At 40.3% G+C, this 15,689-nt stretch overlaps 1 protein-coding gene across 7 annotated transcripts in view; it reads right to left on the bottom strand.

The window, feature by feature from the left end:
* Window positions 1–2,621: 2,621 nt before the first annotated feature.
* Window positions 2,622–15,689, bottom strand: part of LOC136858074 (sentrin-specific protease 1) — a 322,570-nt gene continuing 309,502 nt past the window's right edge. For all 7 annotated transcript variants that reach the window (XM_067137329.2, XM_067137330.2, XM_068225408.1 and 4 more), the window contains one exon: window positions 2,622–2,997. In XM_067137329.2, the coding sequence (XP_066993430.1) occupies window positions 2,836–2,997 (162 nt within the window). In that variant the 3' untranslated portion in view covers window positions 2,622–2,835. The remainder of the gene's footprint in view (window positions 2,998–15,689) is intronic.

The following is a 15,689-nucleotide window of genomic DNA, read 5'->3' as shown; positions in this document are numbered from 1 at the left end:
TATCTTCAAGATCATGATTAACTTCGGATCTCTCGACTAACTTTGACTTTTATTCTTTCTTCTTTACTTTGATTATATACGATTTTTCGCCATCTTCTGATTATAACCGCCAGACAATCAACTTTATTTTTACGCAATCTTACTACTTGTTGTATAACAATCTGTTGTTTTATCCATTGCACTTATTTTAGCAGCCTTCCAATGTTAATTTTGTTAATACTTCCACTATTATATCTCATCACATTGTATTTTTAAACCATCATTGTTATTTTTAATGTTATTTTACTTCAAATCTCTTCAAGATTTTAAAATTCATTTCATTATTACATGTTATTTAGACGCTTATTTTTAATTTAAGGTTAAGACTATGGCTGATGATGCCTTCAGGGAAGGCGAAACATGTACCACTATTAGTTAACAAATTTATGTAAATCATCCAAGACGATTTTGTATTGATTAGGTGGTCTAATAAATAACTTAATGTTATTATTTCAAGGTGTAGCATTCCAACTGATGAGCCCACTGCTACACTGGGGTGAAATGCTGGTAATTTCACAATTGAAAAAGCCTGATGACTTTAAGAGCTTAAATGATTTAATTATTCATTTAGGCAGTTCTTCAAGCTCAAGTGAAAGTGACAGGGACAACGAGCAGGATAGTGCAGGAGAGGATATGGATGGGATAGAGCCCCTTCTAGATGACTGCTGTTGGCAGAGCAGTGAGTACAAATCTTTTACAAACATTTCAATTCAGTGCTTTGTGTACATCATAATTATGTCTGTACATTTTATTGTTCTTTTCTGAACATTTAATCGGGGAAGGTCTAAATGTCTCCTTAATTCCATTTCATTCATTCATGTTCTGACTGATTTCATTTCTCGAAGCATTGTCTTCCCATTGTGCATACTGTACTGTAGTTTATTCCTGAAGTGTACTGTTAACGTTAACAATTGGTGTTAAATAATAAAAACTATCAATGTGGGTAGTGTTCTATTCTGTATTTAACATGTGCATTTGTTGAGGTTTTTGTCTTATACTGATGATTTTGTTAGCAATTATGAAATATATTTATCAGCGATGATATCTGTCTTAAATGGTGGAATTATTAGCACGAGCTTAGGAACGGGTCAAAGTTTATTGAATTGCATTAGGCTTACACGTTTTATTAATCACTCAGCCTGTACAAAAGGGTGATATGCCGAACATGGAGGTAACTATGACAATGCAGTGTACTTCATAGTTACTGCTTTTTGTTTTTACTCTTGAAAGAGTTTACTTAGTTACTGCTTTTGCCGCTCAAATGTCAGACTCCAACACTCGTAGGCCCAACTATAAGCTACTGAGAAGCGGTTCGTGCTTCACATTTGCAGTTATTGTTGCAGATAAGGTTTTCTTCAATGAACAAAAATGGGAGCAGCTTATACAGGCAAGAAATCATAAGTGTTCGAGGAAGGAAAATAAAATCCTCTCAAATACATCAAAACATTCAAGAGAAAAAATGAGCTATAAATTAACTTGCAGTATATCCATAGTAAAAAAAAGTCATTTTTGGGGTTGCCAGCTGTCTTCCTTTGAAATATAGTGTGTATTTACCTTGTTAATGACAGTTTTTATGATCTAGGTCTCTTTTGAATCATACAACTTCTATGCCCTGTTCTACATACTTTGGAAGCTTTGAACTGAAACAGGGACAAAATGGATAGACCTCAGCCAATATTTTTCACTAGATTACAAAGGCAGCCTACTAATTAACTATATAGCATAATTAGTCATACTTAAAATAATATTCTGCAAACAAACTTTAAAAAGATATGGTAATGTTTAAATTATATGTAAAATGTTACACAAAAATTTCCTTTGTCAATGTCCAGTATGAACCAATTCTTTGTAAGGTACACAAGTTTGAGTAACTAGTAGTAAATAAACAAGTAAACTAACTGTACAAAACATGATATTATGCAAAACAAAAGGTTTACCTTCTTTTCATACACACTTGGTTATAAAAATAATTTAAAAAATGTTAGGATGTTATAAAGTATTTTGGGTCTATACCATGTGAATTATGTTAAAATGAAGATTTCCTAAAGCCCTGTGAAGTACTGCTTTCTGTGTTGTTATGAGAAACAGAACAGCTGTTAACAAGGCCAGAGTTTCATAGTTTTGTTAAATTGTCTTCCAGTTATTTAAGAAATTAATGTAGGGAGAAGTGATAGTCATTGTTTTAAGCAGCAAAACTACGAGATTATCAGCCCTTGTGCAGAATAAATAGGAAGATAATGTGAGAACTCCCCTCTGTTATCTGTAATAACTGACAAAGTGTTTACATATACTATATATCTCTGCTCACTGACTGCTTCATATGAGAAACACAGCATTCTTAATCATGGAATAACAATTTCACATTAAGACATGTTCTACTACAAAAATATCTGTTTGGCTGGATTTAAACAGATGCTACTTCATATTCAAGTATTTCAGACAAAAACAAAAACAGATCTCATGTTTCAAAATGTACAGGAAATCTTTATTTTAATGTAAGTCACATGGAATAAACTTTACTTTATTCTAGGCTGCAGGTCTTAAAAAAGAACTAATTAAATTGTCAAACTAAATCTCACAACTGTTACAACTTCAAAATGATTGTATTTATATTATGAATAAATTGACTGCAGAATACGCATATCAACTTATGAGATAACGTTACAAAGAAACAACACAGAAAAATATGAGAACATACACACACAATTAAATAACAAAACTGACAAAAATATAAACACAGTCACTATCAGTAACTTGCCGAGAACAATTTGCGATTCTAAATATCTTCATTATTTCCTAAAGTAACAGTTTCTTCGTAAGTATTTCATACGCCATCTTACGTCGGAAGTATGGCATATCTGCCTGTGAGAAATTGATTTTTACATCACGACACAGGAACTCTGCATACATGCACGCAAACATCCCACAGTCGCTTCCATTCATCTGTTGCGGGATGTTCTGTTCAGGGGGAAAAAAAAAATCATGTAAGATGACATATCTTCTGTCACAAAGTAAAAATATCAATTATTATAACCATAATTTTTATAGAGAAAGTAGAAGCATAGTAACAATAGAGTTTTATTTCAGGGTAATACTAGGATACACACATGTACTTGGTTATTAGGTAAAAATTTCTCATTAATAAAAATTTCCACAGGATCAAATTATGCATAATTCCTTAAGGGACACAAAAATAAATATGTGATAAGGAAAAACTGCTTATACCAATGCTAGTTTTGCATGGTTCAATCATGAATGTTTATGTTCTGCAGGTAGCTATAATTGGGTGGTTATAGAAGCTTTCACTTAATTTTGTTTGTAGTGTGTGTTACTGTAGACATTTTCCCATTAAAAAACCATATGTGACCTTGAGTAACAGACCATCATGTGCGGAGTGTGATTTTTTGAAAATAAAAAACCAATCAACCAATTCAATTTAATTTCTTTGATTTAGAAATATGGAAAAGAACAAACGAGTCACATATTGAAAGACAGGAACACAAATAGGAACAAATAATTAAACACGCACGAGAGGTCAGTATCAGAAGGAGGAGGATCAAAGGAGGAGCGGATTAAAAGAAGGAGCAACAGAAAGAGGAGACAAGTATCAATATGAAAATACCAAAGGCTAAGGACATGTTCCATACAATGCCATCTTCTAATACATAAGGAGATAGGGATCTTCGCCCAGATAGTCTTCACTCGAACTGCAATGATACATATAAGGGGGTTCGTTTAGAAGAGTTATAATGAGGTACATTCAGGGAAACGGGGTGGACTAGGGAGCAGTGATAACAGTGTAGGAAGCATGAACTCAAGTAAGGATGGCATAAAATTTTTAGTGTTAAACTTTAGAAGTACTGCAAAGAAAGGAATATAATTAATTTGACAGATACATATTTACGAGACATTGTAATAGGAACTGAATCATGGCTGGGAAGTGATATTATGGATGCAGAAATTTTCTCATGGAACTGGAGTATTCGTACGGGTGAAAGAGGAATTTGTAAGCTACGAAAAAGTTCAAGATGAGGAACCAGGGAAAATGAAAATTGTACTAATAAGGGGTGTGCTTACAATGCCCTAACTATGCATAGTGGACAGGTGTGAGGTAGTAAAGTGATTGCAGAATGCTACATGGCATATAGAAGTCCAAAAAGCCCAGGCTTGCTGCACCATGTGAGTCACTTGTACAGGCGCCTGTCAAATAATAATAAAACACTGTACTAAAATGGAATGAAAGAGACCGTCTACTACTCTTTCAACTGTGAGGAAGGCAACGAGAAACTACTTTACTCCTCAATCCCCTAGGGTGCCTCTTCAGTGACACCTAGGCCATCTATGATAGCTGATTGTGGAACTGTTGAGGATCAACCCACTCTTCAATAATGGCCGCTATTTTCGAAGGTAAGTCTCACACAAACAATGTACAGGGTAAGGTAAGTAGACAGGAGCGAGGGGAAGGAAGGGGAAGAAGATGAGGATGACAGGTGGGCTAATGTTTTATGGGTAAGGAAATTGAGGACTAATTGATATAGCTGGAGAAAAGTTCAGGAGAGAGATCAGTGAAAAATCAGTATGAATCGCTGCTAGTAGAATGGCAGCGGGAAGATGAAAAGGGAAGTGTTACAGAGGAGACGTGACGTACGAGGAAAGCAAAAAGTAGGAAGGGGAAATGCAAAGTGGAGGAAAGGAAGAGGGAGGAAGAACAAGATCATGAAACGGAGACCAGGAGAGAAAGTAATCTAATGCAGCGGTGGGGTTGAGGCTCTGGTCATGGGGGATTCTATTGTTAGGCACATGGGGAAAGTATGTATAGAGTGAAAGGAATCAGGGGTAGAGTGTTATCCAGGAATTAGGACAAAGCAGGTGTCGAGGAAAACCGAAGGGAAGGAAGGTACCAACAACATCAGGCAAGCACAAATAGGTACTAATATAGTTGGGAATGTGTAGAATCTGGTCACGACAGCACAAGAGAAGTTCAAAGGGAGCAGAGATGGGAGGTAAGAGGAAAGGAAAAGGTAGGATGGAAAAATGTAAAATATCAGAAAGGAAGAGGGGGGTGGAACAGGATACTGGAAGGCAGGGAGGATGGTAAGCAGAAGGTGGTAATTTTCAATTTTGGTACCAATGATGTTAGGCAAGCAGGAATAGGTACTAACCTACTGTAGTTGGTGATGTCTGGTATCTGGTTACAGCAGCATGGAAGAAGTTTAAGGACAGGACTCGTAAATATGAACCCAGGTCTCCCCACTGCTAAAGTGCTCCCCAAAATACACAAGGCCAGCGTTCCCATTCGCCCAATTATCAACTACAGACCAAGTCCCTTGTACAAAATATCACAATTCATCCAAAGTTTCTTAAGAAAAAACCATCAATTTTTATCTAAAAAGTCTATTAAAAACACACACAGTTTCTGAGGGTATGATTTTGTTTCCCAACTCTAGTTTCATTGATTATAGCTGCACTTTTCTCCTATTTTATTAACAACTTTCAGAATTTTTTTTTTTTTGGGCCATACTTAAACCTCTCAAGTCCCTCTCAAGGACACACAAAACGTAGTGCACTTGATTTGAACTACTTTACTCATGGGAATATCAATAAACAAAGACAGCAAAAGAACATTATTTCACAATGAGAGCATTCCTTCAAAAACTGAAGAGAGAAGTAGAGAAGTGGAACACTGGGGTAAGTTGATAAATTATACTTTGTATCATCATGTGGTATAAAAGTGTGTACTAAATGATAAATTTAATAATTCAAATCAATATCTTATATTTAATTAATAAAAATGCATTTTGTAATCCTAAACAATTGAAGAACAGTATTTATTGTTTGATTAAAATTTTGTTACTTTCATTGACCTGTTTTGGTCTTATCCTTGGCTTTGACAATAATGAAAGTGACTGAGGTATGAGTGATGCTAGTAATGCCATTCCTTTTGCAGCCAGTCCCTGCTATGAATGGTGTGAAAATGTTGCTCATAGGTCGGTTAGTGCATGCATTTCAGTGGGCTTGGCAGATTGATATGTAATTGCAACATCTGGCTCGGTGAGGAAAGCAACGGGAAACTACCTCGCTCCTCATTTCCCTAGTACGCCTCTTCAATAATGCCTAGGCCATCTATGACAGCTGATGGCGGAGCTGTTGAGGATCCAACCAGCCTTACAGCTGAAGACTGAACATACATAAAATTTAAAAGAAAAAAACCTTTGCAAAAGTCTCCCTATAAAATAATATGGCAAGAGGGAATAGAAATATTCATTCTCTACCTTAGAAATGCTCGGCTGTTGACTTTCCCTGTACTTCTCCCGACAGACAGCCTTTCGGTGGTGGTGATTTTTGTTTTAAGAGGAAGTACAACGAGGTAATCATCCTCTCAGAACAAATTAGCGGGAAAAAAATTAAAATAAAAAACAAAACTATTTATTAGGCCGAAAGGATTACTAACGAATCAAAAGGGAACATACGTTCCCTGAGTAACAGTACACTTGTAATTTATATACCCTTGATAAGTCCACTGTCGCACATAAAGTGGATGACAAGATCAGCAGTAGTCGCGTCATCGGCTAGTACGTGTTCGAGTGTTTCCTGCAGGCCGAGGCTCCGTCTTAGGCTAGAGAGATCGGCACACTCTGAGAGGGCCACGGTGAAGTCGGCACCACAAGAACACACTGGGGGGGGGGGGGGGGGGGGGAGGTCTTCCCTCTTTAGGAGAAAAGAGTGCTTGGATCGTAAATGACCTATCCTCAGCCTGCACAATACTATGGCCTCTCTCCGTGAAGGTCGGAAAGAGGACCACCACACAGTAGTTGTCTTCTTAATTGCTCTCAGCTTGTTGGGAGTTCGGATAGCTAGCCACTCCGATTCCTAGGACGCCAATATGGTTCGACGTAGCTGAGAACAAATATCCTTAGCAGGTACACTGACTGATCTTGGAGGTAAAAGTACAGCTTCATTTGCAACTTTATCCGCAAGTTCGATTCCCGCAATTCCAACGTGGCTTGGAAGCCATGCGAAAGTGATTCTGGTGCCAGCATCCCTTAACCTGGCTAGAAGGTCATGTATCTGCTGTACCAGTGGGTGTTGCGAGAAACATGTTTCAATAGACTGCAGAGAGCTTAACGAATCGGTACACATAAGAATGTGGCTTCTTTCGTCACGTTGTGCAAACTGCAGAGCCTCTAAAATGGCGTAAAGCTCTGCAGTATACACGCTACATACTTTAGGAAGCAAGATCTTCGTGCTCATATCATCAATGACGAAAAAGCAACGAACATCATCTCCGATTTTAGAACCATCCGTGAAGATACGTCTCGCAGCCGGATATTGGTGAATGAAGTCCTGGAAATACCTCCGATAAACGGAGGAATCCGTGTTCACCTTGGGTCCACGGAGCAGATGTAGACGTATTGTACCAGTAAAAGAGCCCGACTTTAAGATTTTAATTTTAACGTAAGCATGAAATAGTTCTCAGGGCGAAACTGAATAGACACTAGCTAGGGCTTGGTACAGGAGGCAGGGTCCTATCTACAAGAAAATTTTAATCAGATTGAATAAGAGTTTATCATGAAATGCATATCAAATTGCACATCACCTCATTGTAGATAGGGGTTGCCTTCAACATCGTCCTTTTAATGGTCCGGGTCTCCAGCTCACCGGGCCGAACAGGCTGGAACACGTTCCGGAAGATGCCAAATACTCCGTTAAGATGAGGCCGGAACACCCAGATTGGTCGTGTATGAGTAAGTCTCGAACTTCCAATGTTCTGGATGATCTCCGATGGTCTCTGACGATGTTGCAGGTAATCACTCATCACGTAAGTTCAATGTGGCTGATGGACTCAATGTCCACAAAGACTTCGAAAATGTGTTCTTCGTCACTCGCAGAATTTACAAGTCAAAGTTCATAAAGACGTTGAATAATTGGTTTCTCACCACTGGCGAAATTACAAGTCACTGTCCATAAAGACTTAAAAGAATTTGTTCCTTAACACTCACGAAAATGACAAGTCCATGTTCATAAAGACTTTGAATAATTTTAGAGTTCATCACTTGGCGAAAATTACAAGTCACTGTCTGTAAAGACTTAGAACAATTTGTTCCTTAACACCCACAGATATTACAAGTCCATGTTCAGAAAGACTTTGAATAAATTTAGAGTTCACGCGCGCACAATTGATAAGTCCCATATGTCCGTGATGGTTTAAGTTCCGCATGAAGACTGTAACTACTCGAAGATAGCCTCTGACGACTACGGCAGCGTGTAGAGCCAGGCTGAATACTCAGCTGTGACTGACTGATCAGGCTAAAGTGAGCCCTCCTTATATTCGGTTTGGGGGCTTCGTCATCATATACCGTGATCCCTTGAAGCTGGTTATCTCATGAATCCCTCGACGGATTTACTTGAGATCCACGCTTTGCGACGTTTATGTGATTCCCTTCAAAATGACATGTCGCTCAAGTCGCTACCATAATTATTAGAGGAGTTTTAAAATTTTCTTAATCGAATGTTCGTGAAGGTGTGACGCTTGAATCCAGAACATACCAGGTCAGGCCAGCTACACTTGGCGTGTCAGGAGGGTGGTCTATCTTGCCCCCTCAGCTACGTCACACAACAGCTGCCTCGACTCGCTCGTTCCACCGAATGTAAACAAACCAGGCTTGCTTGGAATATTACGTGTGATGATTAAATGCAATTAACTATCAAAAACTACGCATGTACAGGTCGTAACCGGCACAGTATATCCTGTCGTGGAACCAACCACGGAGGTACCTCGCTAAGAGTTTGTTCAAGACAACAATCAATATCAATATTCAAATCATGACACAAGCTATCAATCCGAAACCCAACCGGCCGGGTGGCATTTGGCCGGTCTTGGCACCGCTGGTGGTATTGGGCACGATAGGCTGGGAATGGGGCTAGTATGGAAAACACCCGTTGCCAGCCTTACTCCACAATGGTGAATACTGTTTAAAAGGCTCAGCGTAGATTTTGATGCTGAGCCATAAGCCACACTTCCATAGTCAATTCGGGAGAGGACCGTTGCCGTGTAAAATCGTAGCAGTACCGCACGGTCAGCCCCCCATGAAGAGACGCTGAGAAACTTAAGCATGTTAAGTCTCTTCATGCAGGCAACCTTCAACTGACACATGTGGGGCTGCCACATAAGTCTCTTATCAAAATGGAGACCCAGGAATTTGCAGGTGTCAACCACTGGTAAGACACTGTTTCAAAAGCGGAGCTCTGGTTCGGGAAGCCCAGGCCGACGTCGACAGAAGTGTACAACTGAGGTTTTCACTGCTGAAAATCGAAAATCATGTTGCAGGGCCCATCTGTTGACTCGGTTAATAGCTTGCTGTAGCTGTCTTTCAGCAAACGCCACCCTTCCGAAGCTGTAATGTAGAGCTAAGTCGTATACATACAGCGATGGAACGATTGCGGTCCCAGCAGCGGCAACTATGCCGTTGATGGTGATTGCAAACGTGGCACTCAGTACAGATCCCCGAGGTACTCCATTTTCCTGAACCCAATATTGAGAAAATGCATTCCCTACTTGGACTCAAAAAAGACGGAGGGAAATGCTCTCAATAAATGTTGGCAAATTTCCCCTAAATCCCCACAGGTGTAGAGTGGAGAGAATCCCATATCGCCAGATAGTGTCATAAGCTTTCTCCAGGTCAAAAGACACGGCCACTAGGTGTTTCTTCCGGAGAAAGGCCTCCTGAATGGCGCTCTCCAATCTGACCAGATGATCAGTGGCAGACCGATGAGAGCGAAAAGCACACTGGTAGTTAGACAAGAGACCCTCCTTTTCCATGGCCCACACAAAACGCCAGTTAACCATCCTTTCAAATAGCTTACAGAGGCCATTCGTAAGGCATATTGGTCTATAACTATCCAGAAATTTTGGATCTTTACCTGGCTTGGGAACTGGTATCACAATACCCTCGCACAACTGAGATGGAAACACTCCCTCACTCCATATTCTGTTGAATAGGGTGAGGATATCCTTGAGACATCTGTCACTTTGATTATGGATTTTATCTGGTCCAGGAGCCGTATCTCTGCATAGCGCAAGTGCACTAGAGGTGAAAGAGAGATGGTGTGCCTTTGCTTCGCGCTTAGTTGGAAGAAATGCAGGGTCGTATCTTCTAGAGCTGGATGGACGTATCTGCGAAATGTGACGCGATGTGGTTGGCAATGACTGAAGGAATCGTAACTATATCTCCATTAATGGAGATTCTGGGTATTGAGGGCACATTCTGTACTCCGACAATACGGCGGAGTTTTGTCCACACTTGTGATGACGGAGTATGTGCCGTGATGGATGACACTTTTCCCACGTAGCTTTCTTACTTTTTGAATCAAAAAGCGGGCCTTCGCGCGCAGACGCTTAAATGTGATATGATTGGTCATAGTAGGATTCTGACGATAATGCTTAAAAGCCCGTCGACGATCACGTACGGCTGCTGCAATTTCGTCCGTCCACCACGGGACTTGTTTCCGGTGACGAATACCGGATGAGGAAGGAAATGATTCCTTCGCAGCAGCCAAAATTCCAGTAGTAATGGAAGAAACGTGGTCGTCAACAGACTCCAGCATATCATCAGCCATCACTGGGCGTTCCGAAAATTCTGGCCAATATGCCTGCCGAAGTAACCAGCGCTTGGGTACTTCGGATTGTCTTGGATTCAAGAGAGAGAATTATCGTTAAGGTGTCAATATCACAGAGGCCGTCTTGTACTTGTCACCGTAGCAGGGGAACTAGCGCACGGCTGCAGAAAGTGACATCCAGGTGTGAGAATGTGACATGTGCACTGCTGAAATGTGTCGGTTCCCTGTAGTACGCATGCAAAGATCAAACAGGTTGATCATTCGCTCAAGTATCCTCCCCCTAGAACAGGGAGACAGAGACCCCCATAGTATGTTACGGGCGTTCACATCTCCCAGCATGACGAAAGGAGGAGACAACTGAGTGATCAAATCTTGTAGTGCATGCATTTCAAGGTCGTAATCCGGTGGAATGTACACGTTGCAAACCGTTGTCATTACTGGCAACAGAGTGCGAACTGCAACTGCATCCAGCTGAGTACGGAGCGGTACTACTTCTTCTTCTTTGCTGAAGATGTCGGAGCGAACTAGGGTACAAACGCCCCCAGTTGCCGCGCTATCCACAGCTACTCTATCTTTCGAATAAAGACGATATCCTCTCATAGTCGTGTCCACGTCTCAAGAAGCGGCTTTAATTAAGGCACAGCCCCAGCATTTGCCTGGTGTGAAAATGGGAAAACCACGGAAAACCATCTTCAGGGCTGCCGACAGTGGGGTTCGAACCCACTATCTCCCAAATACTGGATACTGGCCGCACTTAAGCATTGCAGCTATCGAGCTCGGTTAAAGCAAAACTGTTGATGAACTTAACCATAATAGATATTTTATTTGATCCTGCATTGACTTGTCTAAATCAATTAAAGAAACTATTTTAAATAGTTTATGTTGGGTCCACCTTGTCAATACACTTTTAATGACTGAAAATTATTTAATCTATTATACATGTTTCAGGATGGTTCATGGTGTGGGTTACTGTAGTCACGTCCTAGTTCGTGAACCATGGACAACGGCTGAGTGGCCTACTGAGCTCAGAACATTTTAAGCAAGCCTCAGACTTATGGGAGTAATGGAGTCCCACTCCCATTCGACAGGCGAGGGACTCCTTGGTGAACAAAATGAAATTCGATGGGGAGCTACCAATATTAACACATTGCTGACTGGATGCTTGAGCTTGTCACATACCCTGTGGACCGGACATTTTTCTACTGAGCATACTAGGGTGCACTTGATTGTAAAAATGTAAATAAATATTAAACCAGTCAAGATTTTATCTTTAAAGTTGGTGTAAGTACTCTCCAATGCCCCTAGTAGTGCGGATCTGCCTTTACAAAACTAACCCGAATGGTATTTCCTTTTTGCATACGGAATTTTACAATCTATTCCTATTCAGCGTCAATTCCTAACACATCATTAATGTTTACATCGTTGTCGTCCTCAGAGTCACTTGAATAAATACGCACACTAGGTAAATTACGGTGTGTAGAGGCTTGAATATCACTTCCACTATCACCCTCACATTCAGTTTCCACTAATTCATTATCACTATATCCATTTGGACGATCATCGGCATATAATTCTTCTTAAATATCGTCGTCAGCTAACACCGTATTCCGCGGGCGCTCCAACTTGTCACTGACTGAACCGGCAGAAAGAAAGTCGACATTTCAAAACTATATCAAAGAATAAAAGAGGCCGTGAATAAAAGAAAAGTGACAGATATACATCTACGATTTATTCTACTCAATGTGCAAGTCCGAAATAGTTGAATATATGGTCAAGAGATGTCACAGGAAGACCGAAAATAATGTCGTGAATTAAACTGAGATTTCTCGGGGCCCGTCACCTACTGCCGGCGAGCGTACTACGAAATTTCTCAGGGCCCGTCACCCATTTGTTAATGGGCTTACGGGAGAAAGAAGAACTGACCGAGTCAGCAAAGAGGATGCATACGGATGTGCTGGCAGTTAGTGATATTTGGGTAAGGGGAGATAACGAGGAAGAGAGAGGAGATTATAAAGTGTACTTGATGGGTGTTAAAAAGGGAAGGTCAGAGTATGGGGTCGGACTGTTCATCAGGAATACCACTGCACGCAGCATAGTTTCTGATAAACATGTAAATGAGCGAATGATGTGGGAAGATTTGGCTGTTGGAAGAATTAGGACAAGAATTGTCTCAGTGTATTCACCATGTGAGGGTGCATATGAGAATAAAGTTGACAAATTTTATGAAGCATTGAGTGACATTGTAGTCAGGGTGATAAGCAAAGATAGTGCTATTGGGTGATTTCAATGCAGAAGTTAGAAATACAACTGAAGGATATGAAAGAGTGATTGGTAAATGTGGAGAAGATATGGAAGCTAATAGGAATGGGAGGGGTTTGCTGGACTTCTGTGCTTGTATGGGATTAGCAGTTACGAATACATTCTTCAAGCATAAGGCTATTTACCGCTACACATGTGAGGCTAGGGGTACCAGATCCATAATAGACTATATTGTAACCGACTTTGAATTCAGGAAATCTGTTAGAAATGTACAGATTTTTCAAGGATATTTCGATGATACAGACCACTATCTGATCTGTAGTGAACTAAGTATCTCTAGGCCAAGGATAGAGAAAGTGAAATCTGTCTGCGAACGAATAAGGGTAGAAAATCTCCAAGACGAGGAAATTAGACAGAAGTACATGGATATAATTAGTGAAAAGTTCCAAACAGTGGACAGTAAGCAGGTTCAGGATATAAAAAAAAGAATGGGTGGCATACAGGGATGCTATAGTGGAAAAAGCAAGGGAATACCACAACTGTGTGTAAAGATGGGAAAAAGCGAACATCTTGGTGGAACGATGAAGTGAGAGCAGCTTGTAAATGTAAAAAGAAGGCTTATCAGAAATGGTTTCAAACAAGGGCTGATGCAGACAGAGAATTGTAGGCAGATTGAAGAAACAGACCAAAACAAATAGTTGTTGAATCCAAAAAGAAGTTGTGGGAGGATTTTGGTAATTACTTGGAAAGGCTAGGTCAGAAAGCAGGGAAACCTTTCTGGACAGTAATAAGGAAAGGAAGGGAGGGATAAAGGAAATGAACAGTGTTTTGGGTGATCCCAGGGAATCCCTGGACAGGTGGAGGGAATATTTTGAAAATCTTCTCAACGTAAAAGGAATCTTCATGGTGGTGTCGCGAATAACTGAGCTCATGGGGAGGAGGAAAGTGATGTTGGTGAAATTACGCTTGAGGAAGTGGAAAGGATGGTAAATAGATGAAATTAGACCTGAAATGATGACGTATAGTGGGAAGGCAGGGATGAAATGGCTTCACAGAGTAGTAAGGTTAGCATGGAGTGTTGATACTTAACTCTTTCGCTGTGGAAGTTGACTTTTGTTGACTTGCTTCCCTATAGCATTCGCTGCGGTAATCAGCTTTTGTCGACTTGGTAATTTCCTGCTATATTTTCCGCGCGCTTCTTTAATAAAGGCACATTAAATAACACAAACATCTATAGTCGTGTATTGACTATGTACTAAGCATTGTTTGAAAACGCTGCCGCCTATACTGGACCTATGTTTGTTATCTTTCGCCCACCCGCCAACATTTCTGTCAGCTGTCTGGCCGATAGCAGGCTTCACTCAGCAGCTATGAGCGCAGGTAACATTAAGAATGACAACGAAGCAATCTTCAATCTTTTAGTGGCCGATTCTGATTCAGACTGTTCAGTAAATTTGGACAACGAAACAAGTGATGAAGTGCATAGTGATTGTTCGGAAGATAGTGCCAACGAGGAAGAATTTCGTTTTGTATCGGACTGGCGGGATATTAGTGATGGAATTGAAACTGCACTAATGAATGGAAGAATATTGTACAATAAGCTTCAAAAAAGGGCAATTAATACTCCCGACTTCAGAAATTCTGTCATAATGGGACTTCTACAAGAGTATCAGCACAGTTCGCCGCCGAAACGAAGAAGACTTTCTGATTACATATCTCAAGTGCTCCTGACGGAGAGGCACTTTCTTTTTGAGCACCAGGACAAGAGTCACAAACCTAATTGTGTTGTTTGTTCCATATTACTAGTAAAATGTTCAACGAAAGGAAAACAGAGAGATTTTATTTTGTAAGAATAGCCCAGGACAGCCTGCAATGTGTCCAGTTCCAAGTTCGGAGATGCATCATAGTAATGTGTTTTTCAAGGTCAAATGTCACTGCTAAACTGCTGAAGTTGAGTTAAAAATGGTGCAATGGTTTTTTATATGTCACTCTTCTTTAAAAAATACAGTTTCAGTTCATTTGGAAAACACGAAAAATTACTTTTTTCTGTAAGTGTTCTATTTCAAAATAGCGCAGCGAAAGAGTTAAGGCACATTCAGATTGGACAAAACCAGTAACTGCACCTATCTATAAGCAAGAAAACAGGAAAAAGTGCAACAACTATCGAGGTATCTGATTGATTAGTATACCAGGCAAAGTATTCATTGACATCTTGGAAGGGAGGGTAAAATCACTAGTTGAGAGGAAGTTGGAAGAAAATCAGTGTGGTTTCAGACCACAGAAGGGCTGTCAGGATTAGATTTTATTACGGGTATGCACCACGTAATTGAAAAATGCTACGAGAGAATAGACAGGTATGTTTATGTTTCACAGATCTAGAGAAAGCATATGACAGGGTACCGAGGTAAAAGATGTTCACCATACTGGGAGACTATGAGATTAGGGGAAGGTTATTAAAATCAATAACAGGCATTTATGTTGACAATTGGGCTGCAGTAAGAATTGATGGGAGAATGGGTTCTTGGTTCAGGGTACCTACAGGGTTTAGATAAGGCTGTAATCTTCCACCTTTGTTGTTCGTAGTTTACATGGTCCACCTGCTGAAAGGTATAAAGTGGCAGGGAGGGATTCAGATAGGCGGAAATGTAGTAAGCAGTCTGGCCTATGCTGACAACTTGGTCTTCAAATCAAATCAAATTCTCTTTATTTGCAAATGAGGTGTCTACCTCGGTGGCAAATGGTACACTAAAATACATTATAGTCAAGCACTGAAT

This window comes from Anabrus simplex, chromosome 1 (assembly GCF_040414725.1).
Source record: "Anabrus simplex isolate iqAnaSimp1 chromosome 1, ASM4041472v1, whole genome shotgun sequence".
Lineage (NCBI taxonomy): Eukaryota > Metazoa > Arthropoda > Insecta > Orthoptera > Tettigoniidae > Anabrus > Anabrus simplex.
Note: the sequence above shows the minus strand (reverse complement) of the source record. Positions and strands in the feature narration are given on the sequence as shown.